General features: G+C 42.9%; 1 protein-coding gene across 1 annotated transcript in view; it reads right to left on the bottom strand.

Moving 5' to 3' along the window:
- The window catches only part of kdm2aa (lysine (K)-specific demethylase 2Aa), a 21,871-nt gene extending 6,853 nt beyond the window's left edge, over positions 1-15,018 (bottom strand). The window contains 31 exon segments of the mRNA XM_034552845.1: positions 3,703-3,862; positions 3,964-4,138; positions 4,140-4,561; positions 4,564-4,590; positions 4,771-4,876; positions 5,056-5,091; positions 7,310-7,393; positions 7,747-7,875; positions 7,951-8,074; positions 8,338-8,381; positions 8,383-8,469; positions 8,919-8,996; positions 9,135-9,320; positions 9,323-9,405; positions 9,408-9,425; positions 9,528-9,546; positions 9,548-9,655; positions 9,742-9,857; positions 9,962-10,116; positions 10,344-10,396; positions 10,398-10,432; positions 10,435-10,451; positions 10,562-10,647; positions 10,650-10,670; positions 10,779-10,943; positions 10,946-10,974; positions 12,253-12,296; positions 12,436-12,514; positions 13,563-13,643; positions 13,646-13,700; positions 14,740-15,018. Coding sequence (XP_034408736.1) covers positions 3,703-3,862; positions 3,964-4,138; positions 4,140-4,561; positions 4,564-4,590; positions 4,771-4,876; positions 5,056-5,091; positions 7,310-7,393; positions 7,747-7,875; positions 7,951-8,074; positions 8,338-8,381; positions 8,383-8,469; positions 8,919-8,996; positions 9,135-9,320; positions 9,323-9,405; positions 9,408-9,425; positions 9,528-9,546; positions 9,548-9,655; positions 9,742-9,857; positions 9,962-10,116; positions 10,344-10,396; positions 10,398-10,432; positions 10,435-10,451; positions 10,562-10,647; positions 10,650-10,670; positions 10,779-10,943; positions 10,946-10,974; positions 12,253-12,296; positions 12,436-12,514; positions 13,563-13,643; positions 13,646-13,700; positions 14,740-14,775 — 2,858 coding nt within the window. The 5' untranslated portion in view covers positions 14,776-15,018.
- Between the last annotated feature and the right edge of the window lie 457 nt (positions 15,019-15,475).

Raw genomic sequence — 15,475 nt, 5'->3', positions numbered from 1 at the left:
CTACGAGATCAAAAATATCAAATGTTTGGTTTATATTAAGTCACATGCATGAAGTGAAGAGGGGAATGCCAGATGGCCATTAGGGGTTTTTGATTGGTTGCCAGTCTCTCGAGCGGTCTTACCCAATATGAGCCTGCCAAAGGCCAGATGGCTCAGAAAGAAGGGAGATAATGACACTTGAGGCACCCTTCAGATTACACTTTGTCGAGACCGTTATGGACAATGCATGATGACCCTCACACCAAACAAGTTTCAGAGTGATGCTTCATAGAACTTCTTTTCAGCATAAAATGAAGTTGTAAAAAACACAAAAGCTTATATATATATATATATATATATATATATATATATATATATATATATAACATATATCCTTTAGCTTTCTTTCATGTACTAAAACATATTGGACTGCATCACAAAACACAGTACTCTGCATATACAACCTGGGATTTTGTAGTTATACACCTCTAATAATACAAGAAAACATAACAGTTTCATGTTTGGTCTCACACCACATCCACGTCGTTTGATGAAACCTCAAGCTTTTATAACTCCAGTATTTTGATTGTTCTGACCAAATGGATGATTGATTAAGAACATAGATTGTGCCGAAACACGTACGGTAATAACAATAATAATAAACATTTTGGACAGAACCAATACGGTATTGAGGTTTCATACCTAGCCCCACCTTTTAGTAAACAACAAACATTTTAAGAACAATAGGTCCTCCGCTCCGACTACATCAGTGCTCGTGCCCTAATAACATAATATACATTCTCATTATATACACAATACAGTTAAAGTCATTCATGAACCAACTTACAAGTCGTTCAAGGACTCGTTTGCGCTGCTTAGCCATGAGCCTTTTCCTTGAGACTTTCCTGGTTGTCACGATACCAACATTATAACTTCGATAGGATACCTGCCATAAATATCATGATACCTGATACCACGATACCAGACTTCGATACAATACCACAAATACGATATACCACAAATACGATACTGGTATATCTATAATAATAATAATAATAATAATAATAATAAGGTTCCCTTCTTAGCAGCTTGTTCCTGCCCAGCTTTTTGAACACTTAACAAATGGCATTAATATTAGTATTACAGCAAGATATTAATGGAAACTACATGGTGCCATCAAAGCATTGATTATACATGGCTCGGTTGGTCTTTTGTCACTATCTGACCAGATGACTACATAGTTCCTTCCATGAGTATGAGCAATTGTAGAGTTACATAATGTTACAGATGTGTGTTTGAAGTGAAAAACCCTATGGTCTGAGTGGCTTTGAAACAAGTTTAGCAGACGGGTCTCTGTATGTCAGTGGGCTTTCCTTCACCGTCTGTATGTCAGTGGGCCTTCCTTCACACTCTGTAGGTCAGTGGGCTTTCCTTCACCGTCTGTATGTCAGTGGGCCTTCCTTCACAGTCTGTACGTCAGTGGGCTTTCCTTCACAGTCTGTATGTCAGTGGGCCTTCCTTCACAGTCTGTATGTCAGTGGGCCTTCCTTCACAGTCTGTATGTCAGTGGGCTTTCCTTCACAGTCTGTATGTCAGTGGGCCTTCCTTCACAGTCTGTATGTCAGTGGGCTTTCCTTCAAAGTCTGTATGTCAGTGGGCTTTCCTTCACCGTCTGTACGTCAGTGGGCCTTCCTTCACAGTCTGTATGTCAGTGGGCTTTCCTTCACACTCTATATGTCAGTGGGCTTTCCTTCACAGTCTGTATGTCAGTGGGCTTTCCTTCACAGTCTGTATGTCAGTGGGCTTTCCTTCACCGTCTGTACGTCAGTGGGCTTTCCTTCACAGTCTGTACGTCAGTGGGCTTTCCTTCACAGTCTGTACGTCAGTGGGCTTTCCTTCACAGTCCTGTACGTCAGTGGGCTTTCCTTCACTGTCTGTATGTCAGTGGGCTTTCCTTCACTGTCTGTACGTCAGTGGGCTTTCCTTCACTGTCTGTATGTCAGTGGGCTTTCCTTCACAGTCTGTACGTCAGTGAGCTTTCCTTCACTGTCTGTACGTCAGTGGGCTTTCCTTCACAGTCTGTACATCAGTGAGCTTTCCTTCACTGTCTGTAGGTCAGTGGGCTTTCCTTCACAGTCTGTACGTCAGTGAGCTTTCCTTCACTGTCTGTACGTCAGTGGGCTTTCCTTCACAGTCTGTACGTCAGTGGGCTTTCCTTCACACTCTGTATGTCAGTAGGCTTTCCTTCACTGTCTGTACGTCAGTAGGCTTTCCTTCACTGTCTGTGTATCAGTGGGCTTTCCTTCACTGTCTGTACGTCAGTAGGCTTTCCTTCACTGTCTGTGTATCAGTGGGCTTTCCTTCACTGTCTATGTGTCAGTGGGCTTTCCTTCACTGTCTGTACGTCAGTGGGCCTTCCTTCACCGTCTGTACGTCAGTGGGCCTTCCTTCACCGTTTGTACGTCAGTGGGATTTCCTTCACACTCTGTATGTCAGTAGGCTTTCCTTCACTGTCTGTAAGTCAGTGAGCTTTCCTTCACTGTCCTGTACGTCAGTGGGCTTTCCTTCACTGTCTGTACGTCAGTGGGCTTTCCTTCACAGTCTGTATGTCAGTGGGCTTTCCTTCACAGTCTGTACGTCAGTAGGCTTTCCTTCACTGTCTGTACGTCAGTGGGCTTTCCTTCACTGTCTGTACGTCAGTGGGCTTTTCCTTCACTGTCTGTACGTCAGTGGGCTTTCCTTCACAGTCTGTACGTCAGTGGGCTTTCCTTCACAGTCTGTACGTCAGTGGGCTTTCCTTCACTGTCTGTACGTCAGTGGGCTTTCCTTCACTGTCTGTATGTCAGTGGGCTTTCCTTCACAGTCTGTACGTCAGTGAGCTTTCCTTCACAGTCTGTACGTCAGTGAGCTTTCCTTCACTGTCTGTGTGTCAGTGAGCTTTCCTTCACTGTCTGTGTGTCAGTGGGCTTTCCTTCACAGTCTGTACGTCAGTGGGCTTTCCTTCACTGTCTATGTGTCAGTGGGCTTTCCTTCACTGTCTGTACGTCAGTGGGCTTTCCTTCACTGTCTGCAATGTAGACAAAGTACTTCCACATTTCACTTCTGCCACATCTCCTGCACTTGATGCCACGTCTCTCCAGCGATCACTCCCTGTGAGTGAGTGCTGGGCAGCCCCGCCCCCTTGCAATCAATGCGTGCAGGCAGCATGACAGGGAGCGCAGCAGTGAGAGCGCTCTTATCTTATCTAGCTATTTTAATGAAGTATCGATACAAAAAATATGCTAAACCCTGTTGTTTTTAACCTACGGGTACCGCGGTACCTTTTAAGTATCGATACACCGTGCAACATTACCGCCTGCGTCCTTTTCTCTGCAGCAGTAGATGTTGCGGGCTGACATTCAAGCTAACCCTCACCCCCCAATGAAGACGCTGTAGACATCTTAACGCTGATTGGCCAACACGTCACATCAAAGATGTCACAACATCACCTTTTCTCCTTGTTTCACGCCAATCTCAAAAACGCTGGCTGGCTGGCTGGCTGGCTGGCTGGCTGGCTGGCTGGCTGGCCCCCCACCCCCCTCACCCAAACAAAAACTCTTCGGCTCTACACGATTCACGTGGATGACATTTTGATTCAAAAACATCAAATTTCGCCGAAAAGCAACAAGTTTGCAGGTATCGTAGTAGTCATGTATGCAACGGATGTTCACTCTTGCGCTCTACCTGCCAGGTCCTCTTGAGGTTAAGCTTTCAGCTATGGCGTCAGTGCTCCTGAATCGTGAAGCTTTGGACAGAGCAGTCTTTCTCTGGATGAAGCCCTGCTGACCACCAGATGCTGCTGTCCTCAGACCCATGGCTGCTTCTAGCTTTGGAACTATGGAGCCTGGAGAGAGCACACATCTCTGTTGCAAATAAACCTTCATTTTTTACTTTACATTTCAACTATTGGAAGATAAAAAAATAAACAAACAAACAAACAAGTACCAGAGTGTCTCTTGGCCTTGTGGGGGCGCTGTAGAGTGACAGTCAGGTAGGAGCCACTAAGCAGGTCATCATTCAGATCAGACACCAGAAGGACTGGAGGTTCTGGGTCTGAATCCCAGCGCCCTTCCTCCTCCAACTCCTCCTCCTCGTCTTCCTCTTCATCTTCCAGTGTGTCCCATCTCCTCCTCTTCAGGGTCAAACTCCTGCCCCTCACTGTCCTCATCTTCATCATCATCATCATCATCATCTTCATCTTCATCATCATTAGTCCTGCGCCTCCTCCTATGCCGGCGATGCAGTCGTTCCTTGTCACCTTCTTCACTGTCCCCTTCTTCCTCATCTTCCTCCTCTTCGTCATCATCGTCGTCCGACTCCTCAGATTCGTCTCCTCTTCGCTGCATCTTTGAGCCTCCCCTCAGCCTCACCCCTCGTCCCCTCCGTCCACCATCCCTCATGCCCATCCCTCGCTTTAGCTTGAGGACGGAGGAGGAGCCAGAAGACATGAGCCCTCCTCTGCTTCCTCTGTGGGCCGTGCCTCTTAGCAAGCCTCTCCTGTTGGCACCGAACCCCCTCCTGGAAGAGTGGCTCCCCCCTCGGAATGAAGAGCCATCTTTCCTCTCTGAGAGGCTAAGGGATGGATGGATGGGACAGGCGATCAGGTCAGAACAAAGTGATCACAATCACACCAAAAGATGAAATTCAAGCACTTTGTTTATGGAGAAACATTTCAAACAGTCATTTTGTGATTAATCACTAACAAAGTAACTAGTGGCTGTAGACATGTTGTCTTTTTTCCCAGAGACAAACCTTCATCATCGTCATCACTGGCAGAGTCGTCTTCGTCGCGGCTGTGTCTCTGCCGTCGGTAAATTTTAGCCATGCGAGCGTCCAGCAGGGTGGAAGATTTACGCTTCTGGAAAGAAGGAAGAGGAGGGAGGAATGGAAGGAAGGGTAGAAAGAACAATAAAAGAGACACATAATGACAAAGAAAATGAGGACATTATGGGGAAAGAGAGCTATATAAAAAAATAATAATCAAGAGAGTATTTAGAAATAAACACGTCAAAGTAAGGGCCCCCAAAAAACACTCACCGCTGGAAGGCCTTCACCTTTGTCTCCTTTAGACTGCTGGAGAAAAAAAGGAGAAAAAAAACTGTCAATAAGTGACTTAAGAAACCGACAGAAGAGTTAACTGACCGTTTTGGATTGACATCATTAGAGGCTGGTAACATTTTTGGAGATAAACTGGCATTACGTGCGGAGTTCAATAACTAATTTTGTAATCTGAAGGGGGTGAGGGGAAGTGAATTGACAATATTTTGTTACCCAGATCCAAAACTCTTGCTATCATCTACTCAGTCATAGTATGGTTACATAAACATAATATAGTTCAACCAGGAACATGAAGTAATGCTTTGCAGGCACTAAATATCATCATCATGCTCATACAATGGGACTAAAACAGAGTATCTTTGGTGTAACTGTTAAGCATATAAATATTGTTTCAGTTAGTAGTTAACGTCAGATTTTGAAAGTCATCATTACAACTCATCACATTGAATAACTTTTTACTTCAAAATAGCCACATGGACACTGAAACAAACATGCTTTTTAGTGAGCAGCAATGTTGTAAAGCTTGAACATATGACCGAGCTACAATGACAAAGTGAAGAGAATATCCGTATCATTTCCATTATTGATATTTGTTTGTGTGGCACAAGAGAATGACGTGCCTTGAATATCTGAAACAAGAGCAATGAGGTCAGTATTAGATTGTTTTGGACTTTTTGCACAATCACAACACCATTTCCCCGTTCAAGGATCTCCAACAATAGTCAGAGCATTAATATAGCAGCAAACAAGTATTTGCTATGTAAAGATAAAGAGGAGTAATGTCCGAGTGTGTTGTAATCAGAGCTTCCCCTGTTTTGTTTACGGAGCCACGCCGGCTTCGCGTACCTTTTAGTGCACGTGAGCGTTCCTCCCTGTGACTGACTGACACGAAAACATAGCATCCACCCACCCGAATCCTTCTAAGGTAAACAGTGGTCATTCTGTCAGCACTGCTGCTCTTGTTAACACCCTCAGCTGAAGCCTCCAAGTCAGCCGGCACCATGTTGAGAGCCATGTGGAGGCAATCCTTCAATCATAGATATGCTCAGTGTTTCATATTGAGCCCCTTAAACAACCGACAGAAAGTCAATCAGACATTCAATTACTGCTGTGATGAAAACTAAAACATGACCCATGGATTCTTGTTGAAAGTTGAGTAGACAGGACCACTGAACATCAGCTCTTTAAAGCATCCTTTTTTACATTGAATAAGTGGAAACCGGTGTGTCCAATAACGCATTGATAACACTTACAATCTTAAGATTAACACAATACATTTATAAATCATGGATTAATTTGTCTCTAGAATTAAGATACGAGTATAATTGTGACACCATGTTTCCTGCCGTTACCTTTGCGTCATATCTCATAACGAACGTGTCCAGACTACACATTGTCCATGATGAGCCATGAAAAAAAATCTTTTCGAAAGTATGGAAAAAAGAACACAGCACAGAAGCCAATCTGAGCTCAAAAATTAAAACAAATTAAGTCAGAGAAGAGGCACTAATCTTGTATAAACCATGAAAGCAGAATTCTTAAATAGGAAATTGTCAGTAACAAGATTATTTCAAACAGAAAAATGTACATCAAGAGTTGTGTCTGTTCTCTTGAAAGGTGGAATGGAAAAAAGGGGGGGGGTGCAACTTGACAGACGGGTGGATGTACTTAAGAGTAGGCGGCACCTCTCACCAGTCTCGAGCTGATTGGCTGAGAAGGCAGAGGGGCCGCCACCAATAGAAGTGACGCTGAGGAGGAGGAAGAGCAGGAAGGAAGAGAAGGAGGGAAGAAACCACAGCGAACCACCTCCCCATCCTGCTGGGTGCCCACAGGACCCCCTATGGTAGCAGAGGGCCCGGGGCCCAATCTGAGAACCAGAGGGCCATGGGAACGGATGAGCTGCTGTTGGCCGGCAGCAAACGATTCATCGCTGCCTGACGACTGACGGAGTTAAATCAAACTCAAAGAAAATGGAAATAAAGCAACCAAAAAATAAATAAATAAACAGACAGGAGACACACAATACCCATTAGCGTTGACCCACTGCAACCAAGTGTGTTTGTGTGTGAACGGCAGGTTAATAGACTGAGTGCAAGAGAGTGCGCAAGTGTTTGCAAAGGTACTCAGATGTCTGTGTGCAGGAGTGGACTAAATATACAAACAAGAAGTAGAAAACCCTGAAACAGTGTGTGTGTGTGTGTGTGTGTTTATTTGTTGATAAAACTTTGCGTACCTCAGGGTCAGTAATCCCTTGGACACACTTTGGACACTCCCAGCAACTAGGCAGGTCTTTATTCACTACTCCTTCCCCCTGAACCTGCAGAAGCAGACATAGTATTAGTCAGATGGATGGAATGAAAGAAGAAGAGAAGTAATAAAAGGAAAATGTAAAAATAAAAAGGACTAGAACCCTGTGTATACCTGGCTACAGTACATGTATCTAGATGGTGACATTAATATTTAATATATGTGTAATATGACCCATATATATGTTGTTTGTGCTACAGTATAAGTAGTGTGAAAATGTCTCGATTCAACTTTTGCTCCATAGTGGGAATTTTTGAGAGCATAGTAAACCACATAAATGTTCCACTAGGAATTCAGATGCATAAAATGGCAGTAAATATAATGTACTGTGTAGTAAACTGTGAGTGTGTGTGAGCATTGTACCGTGAGGCAGGCAGGATGGACTATCTGCGCACAGTTGGAACATTCCATCAGCGTGAGGGAGGGGTCTCCGGTTTCCTCCTGATTGGGCTCCTTGCAGATCTCACATACTGCAGACAGAGGAAGGCCCGGCTGGAGGAGACGAAGAGGAACATTATGAAACACATCGAATATATATAAATAAGCAAACTATAAAAAGTTACCTACAGACAGACACTGTCGGAGCACACAGGTCTGCTTGAGTTTCCCTGGTCCTCCAAACTTCTTCATGTCTCTGCAGAAGTTACAGTCTCCACACTCTGGCCTCATGCAGGCTTCACAGCGCTTACACCTGCAGAAAAGGAAAACATCACAGCAAATGGATGATCACGGAAGACAGCTGAAAATTGCACAATTACATTAATTAGAAAAGGTTTACAATGGTAGAATGTTGATGTTGGCTCCAAACAACTGGGTTTTGCTGAGCGTAATTAAGCACTACAACAAACATAACTGAAAAACAGTTAATGTGAAAAAAATCATCACATTTTCACAACGACATTTGAGCCTATCTTATTTGACATGACAAAATGTTTTTCACACCCGCTTTGTTACCTGACCCTGCGCCGTCTCAGCACGGACATGGACGAGGCTGGTTTCCTGTGGTCGTGGGATGATGGGAGTGGAGGAGAACTTAGGACGAGGAGGAGGTGGTGGAGGAGGAGGAGGAGGCTGGTACCATGAGGGCTAGTGGGGAGGAGCAGAACATTTAGAAGGGACGGCTGAGATAACAATACTAAAAATAGAATAAACACCACTACAACAGGCCAGCATTTGCTATGAACACTGGGTCCAACTATGAACACTATTTGATAAATGATGAAGCAGCATTTCACACCAATAGCAATTGAGGAAATGTCTTTTTTTATTCTGTATTTGATAATATACCTGAGTGGACTCATCAGGAACAGTTAATTGAAACAAAATTATAAAAAAATATTTGTATTATTTTTCATTCTGGCCAATTAGCAAACATGTTATAATCAAGACTCGGATAAATGAACACTTCTTCCAAGTATTACTTAATTTAAACCCTGATAAATGGTTTAGAAATGTATTTATTACTATTATTCTATAAAGATATTCAGTCATCCAGCAAACAATGTGCTGCATGTCTAAAAGTGAAGACTGCTTACTCTCTTTGGCCACTTGACGATGGGTTTTCCTGTGTAGGATAGCTTGGGATTGTCATTGGCATGTTCCTTTAGTAGAGCCTGCAGGACAGAAGAGACAAAAGTGGTGGGAGAGAAAGCAGGGGACATCAATAACAGGACATCATTAATATTGTCCCGTTTCCGTTTTTATTTAAACCGCCAGCAAAATAACTGACACACGCCAAAGACCAGTCATACCTTGATGTGTGTGATGAGTGCCGGGGCGTTGTGTATGCCTGCTGGTACACACTTCTTGTTGGAGGGCAGAGCCTCCAGTTTACCCAGCAGGTTCCACATTCCCTCCAGCTCAAGGGGAGTCAAATTAACTTTTACTGCAGGCTTGTCAGACTGCTGCTCTGAGGACTCTTCTTCACTGCCACTACCTCCTCCTCGTCGTCGTCGTCGTCTTCGTCCTCGTCGTCCTCCTCATCCTCCACCTCCTCCTTCACCTGCTCACTGGCTGAATCGAGCCAGACGGCTTCTTCAGACCTGAAGGAGGAATGAAACACATATTCTATTTAAAACCAATCTACAGAGAAAACCCCATAACCTCATTCACATCTATCCCCCTATGTTTGCCTGTGTTCATACCAATGCCCAGCGTGTGCTTCTTGGAACTCTGGAGTGAGGTAGGAGGTCTTTGTCATGCTGAAGACGTAGCGCTCCAACACATACCAGCACATCTCATAGTAGAAGGGGTAACGAAACTTCAAAGGAACCTGTGGTTGAGGTAAAGAGGCACTTTATCATTACGCAATCTGCCACTTCTTGTCACTTACACCTTAGAAGAGATTGTTTTCCCGACCCGCGTTCTGTCTTCTATATTACAGATGTTAAGTTGCATGGGGATGTTGAAGCTGTGCAGGAAGTTTCCTCCAAACACCATAGAGTCCGTAGGGGTGTAGACTGCATGAATCCAACCTGAGTATAAAAAAAAGACAATAATATTCTATTTTTGTCACAATCGATGAACAATATAGTTAGTGTGTGTGTGTGTGTGTATGTGAGAGATTTGAAAGTAATACCTGAAGGTATGATGAAGGTGCAGCCCTGCTTCAGCTCAATCCTCTGGCAGTCAGATGCTCTGTCTCCAAGGAAAATGTCTCCCTGTTTCCCCGACAACACCCAGTTCTCATACAGCTCTAGGTTCTGAGGGGTGGGGGGGATCAGCCAGAAACACCTGAAATACACAACAGCAATTCAAACCACACCCATGCCAACAACGTGAGGTCACGTTCTAGTTGTTTACAGAGTAAAAACAGAAATGATTTAAGTCCCATTATAGACTTTACATTTTCAAATAATCTTTTTAAACATTTGACAACACATTAGATCATCCATGGTTTTAGCTCAAAATCTACCCCTTTAATGACCCTGAATCATAAACTATGAGGCCATTGGCTGAACCCTCCCTGGCCCACCTTGCCTCCTCGGAGTATGTGGTACCACACAGAGGTCCCATCCAAAGTCAATGTGAAAGTCTGTGTAGCAGCCTCGACACTCATCAGACAGTATCTGCAGAGACACGCAAGCGTCAGCAATGTTTATTTCATCAAAATAAAGAGTAATCTTTCCTCTCTTAAAAAGACTTGACCTTTAAAGGAAAGTGAACATGGGGAACTTACTTCTGAACTTTGGGGTATTGCATGTCAGTGATGGAGTTCGTTGAGTCTCTCTGTCTCTCTTTCAGGTGACGAGGCACACATGTTGTCCCACCCAGTCTATTAGATCTACCTACACACACACACACACACACACCTCAGGTAACAGACAACATACTACCATTTGCGAGTTTCCCTGTAGCTGCTGAAAAGCTTTTGTTGCATAGGGTTTTTTACACACGAGTGTGTGTACTTACTGTGCAGGTCTCCGGACCAGGTTCTCCAGTTTAGTGTGGCTAAACTCCAGGCTGATGACATTATAGAGCTTCTCTCTCTGAGATGGAGGGGTCTCATAGTAACGTGTCCACTGAGCCATGGACATCTCTGTCCCCTTCTGAGTGCTCACATATCCATCACATCTATCATACGTCTGCTGCCTGAGTGTTTTTTTTTTTTTTTTTGGCAATGGTTAGTCACAAAAAGAAAAAAATGTCAAAACAAGCAGCTGGATCCAGGATAAAGTTGCAAGACAAATTAAATACCTAGTAAACTAAAATGTTTATGTAAAATACAAAAAGGGCATAACATCAAATTCACGGAATGGAATTACATGAATTTGACCAGGTCTATGTACAGAGACTCTTGTAAAATAATCCCTCTCAATAATTACTTAAAACGTTATGCATCTTCAGAGGTCCTGCCCTTCAGATTTTGCTGTGTTTGGGATGTAGCAAGCTGGGCCCTATTTCTTGGACGTGGCTCAACTAAGTCGATCATGATATATATATATATATATATATATATATATATATATATATATATATATATATATATATATATATATTATATGTGAGACAGTCATTGCTGCGGTGTGTAGTGTTCAATGTACGGCTCGAGAAGGTCTTTAATAAATGATTCCTTGTGGGCAGAATGGATAGCGCTCGTATAGGAAGTCATCATCACGTCATAAGAACTTTCTCCCTATAAAACGTTAATCTAACTATATCGCTCCTTCATCAATGAGGAAGGGGAGCTGCCCATTTTCTTCAGGGGAGTGGCCATTTATCCAGCTAGACTGAATGAGCCGTGCTGGAGCAGGTTAAAAACATTTTTTATGTGTTGCTATGGTGATTTTGCCAAACTTGCTTCGAGGAACCGAAAACCCTGACTTGTAATCTCATCTGGAAAATGATACCGCTAACCACGTTAGCCAGGTACGAGAAATAGGGCCCTGGTGCCAGATCGTAAGCACGCATCCAGAGGAAGTTGCAAAAATAGCGTAAACAAAAAACAAGAAAAATAGTTTTTTCCTGAATCCGATGTGAGGTCCTGGGACAGGGATGTCGTATGTGTACAGATTGTAAGCCCTCTGAGGCAAATTTGTAATTTGTGATATTGGGCTATACAAAATAAACTGAATTGAAAACACCAAGCAGACAAAGCTTGTTCCAACTCAGGTGAATCTGGGGATTGTCTTTCCCCGCCGGCAGCACCGGTTGTCTTCACCATCATTGTTGTTGTAATCAAAACACCTCATGTTGACATTATTCTATAAAGTAATTCAAAGTTTATTCTCATTTGTTTCTTTCTTTTGACTCACATGGATGTTATTGTTCAATGACATGTTGATAGGAAACACAGCTGCTGCCAGGATTACAACCAAAGACTTGTAGCTGCATCAATTCATTCATTAGGAAAGAAAAAATCTTACCAACAAAACATCTTGACATCATTGACACTGAAGTCAGGATCAGGCATCCTACAGAACAACATGAGGTTTACTAACATTGAAAGTCTGAGAACGAACAAGTATGTAAACAAAAGACTTGATAAAAAAAGAATGTAGCTGTAGATGGGGACATTAAAAGAAAGAAAAGAACAATAAAGAGGATGCCTACTTGATTCCCAGTCCATCGGGCTTCTCAAACATGATTGGGTCCCTCAGGCCGCCTCTCTGGATGAACTCATATGTTAAGTCTAAAATCCACAAAAGGTCAAGAGACATTTTCAAAAGCTTTTCTATCATTCACTCCTGGTCGTTTCATTTCCCACGATTCCTGATTCCTGGCTGAAAGTGGTAGTTATGAAAGACAAGTGTCCCAGCAGACATGATAAAACATCCGTCACGGTGGCCTGTATATGTCAGCCAAGGCAAAACCCAGCGATGTCAAACAGTCTTAAAGTGGCTTTAGTCACCATATATCGCCAGAGGAGGCAACACAATGGTGATTGAGCCTCTGGCCAACTGATGAAAGTATTGCAATATATATATTTTGGCAGTATTACAAATTAGATATCTGTGGTGCTGCTCCCGGGAAGAAATTATGTATCGAGTAACTGCTAATACAAACATTTCTGACTGCTGCAGCATCACATTTAAAGCAGATAACTGGCGAACCACTGAAATGATGAAGTATTCACAGGAAATGCAATGTGATCGTCAGTGAGCGTGACACTGACTGCCATTGCTCATCAAAAATGTGTCTTAAAAAAACAAGACAGCAGTCATTTTGGTTGGGTTTCTTTGACAGCAGATCAGTTTGTAGCAGATCAATATTGGCAGGAAGTAAACGGAACCGAAAACAGCAGGCCTGGAGGCTGCTACTGGATACTCAGAGCTACTGTATGTGACTTAAGCAACCATAGTTACCGTGAGAAAACGAACAGTTCACGCATTGTATTAAGCTAATGTTATCACTGTCTGACCAAGCAACAGAAACAGAATGGGATGAGCTCTGCGTTTTTTCACCTGCCAAACGTGCTCCCTCTAACTAGGGCCTACTGGAACAGTCAGAAGCATTTACAGACGACAGGCTGCACACCAACTTCTCAGCGAGGTAATTAACTTTTTTCACTTTCGCTGTTTGCAGACCCAGACTTCTGCAAACAACTTCTTTATTAAAACAAAAAAAGTTTGTTGTGCTTTCCCAGTATTCAGTGAGAGAGAGAGACTAAGCTTCACAAGTTTTGAATTAACTTTTCTATGTCGTGAAAATTGTTGTTAATTTGGACTGTGCTCGCATACCTCTTCCCTCAATTCGCAGGATCCGGTCAGAGCTGAACCTCTGACTGTGGACTTCTCCTCCAAGTCCAAACATTCTCCTTCATCAATCTCCTCATCTGAGATTCCGTCGTCATGGTAACGTCGTCGGGTACCAGCCCGCTGCGGAGATGGAAGGAAGGGTTCATCAGTAAAAAAAAAATATATATATATATATATATGATATATATATATATATTATATATATATATATATATATATATATATATATATATAATGATGACATAGGTGTCCATGTTCAAAATAGACAAACAAACCAGAGTCAAATCCATCAATTTCAGTTTCTATTCCTAAAAACAGTTTTTTGTTGACAAACTAGTCTGAAAAATTGAGATTAAAAGCTTAAAGTTGCTCAGAACATTAGGACGGCAATTATTTCTTCATAGTCACTGTATATTAAATAAAAACATGTGGCGAGTAAATAGTGTCAGCAGAGACCAAATCAGGACACAAAGATCAATGGAACTCCTTGCCCCTGCTTCCTACATCCAACCCGTGGCCTGGCTTCCTTCCCAATGGCCCTGCCTCCTTCCTTGTGCCTCCTGCCTCAAGGGCCTGGACTCATTGGTCCGGCCTCTTTCGAGATGCCTCTGTGGCCCTGCCTCCTGCAATGGCCCCTGTTTCATGGATTGTGGAGGTCTGGATCGTGGTCAACGCCTACTACTCATTATTCATACTTTTTTGTCATATTCATTGAATGTGTTGTAACTCTGTTCATTCTGTACACATGACATCTATTGCTTCTGTCCATCTGGGGTGAGGGATCCTCCTCTGTTTGCTCTCCTGAGGGTTCTTATCCCATTTTTGGAGAGTTTTTCCTGATCCGATGTGAGGTCCTGGGACGGGATGTCGTATGTGTACAGATTGTAAAGACCTCTGAGGCAAATTTCTAATTTGTGATATTGGGCTATACAAAATAAACTGAATAAAGTTGCACCGTCTTGTTTAAAACCAAAGATATTAGTCAAGGGGCTGAACACCAGATCATGTACACTGTGTGTGTGTGTGTGTGTGTGTGTGTGTGTGTGTGTGTGTGTGTGATTACAAACAAGGTCTGGTGTTCAGCCTCTTGACTAATATGAACACAGTTTATAAAGGGAGAAAATAAGGTCCAACGTAGCCAAATTATTTTTAAACTCACCAGCCCTTTGCTGTACCTTGGCTTGGAATCATCCATTATCACTGGAAAACCTACCTCTGCCCAACCAAATGCAGGTACCGATATTTAACGACGCATAGTGCTACGGTAGAGTATGGCAGTGTCCCTGGCTCCATTGGACAGTAAACAAGCAGCGTGTTGGTGGCTTAATGGTGGCTTAACTTGCTTAAATTATAAAAACAAGTTGTGAGTCTCAGCCTCCTGACTAGCTAATAGAGTTGATAATACGCGACGTTCTTGGTTGGCTTTTATAAGCTCTTAAACTTACCAACGCGAATTGCTCCTGTTCTAACGTCTTCCTACAGTTAGTGAGGTCACACATGTTCGGGGAACAACGTGGGCTGGATAATGGGAAGCTTGAAAGCTTAACCTGGACCTCATCTAAAGAGGCCAATTACTGAAATGTTTAAATACAATTCCCAAGTCGTGTCAGCTAATGTTTTTCGAAAGCGTACTGCATATATCGATAGAAAAAAACTCACATGAGATGAAGTCGTATTAAATAGCAGGATGCTACTGTTATTCCTAGTATAGTATAAGTTAATGCGGTTTCCGACATCCGCCATTTTCCATCCCATCACAAAACATCACCACCATATCTCGCCCACAACAGAAGATTGGGCCAATCAAAGCTATTCCGGCGAGGCATTCATTGGACTACTAACTCACGCAAACTATTTGCAAACTGTGATTGGACAAGTATAACCAATAGACATAT

Source organism: Cyclopterus lumpus, chromosome 1, assembly GCF_009769545.1.
Source record: "Cyclopterus lumpus isolate fCycLum1 chromosome 1, fCycLum1.pri, whole genome shotgun sequence".
Classification (NCBI taxonomy): Eukaryota; Metazoa; Chordata; class Actinopteri; order Perciformes; family Cyclopteridae; genus Cyclopterus; species Cyclopterus lumpus.
This window is presented reverse-complemented; position numbering and strand designations above follow the sequence as displayed.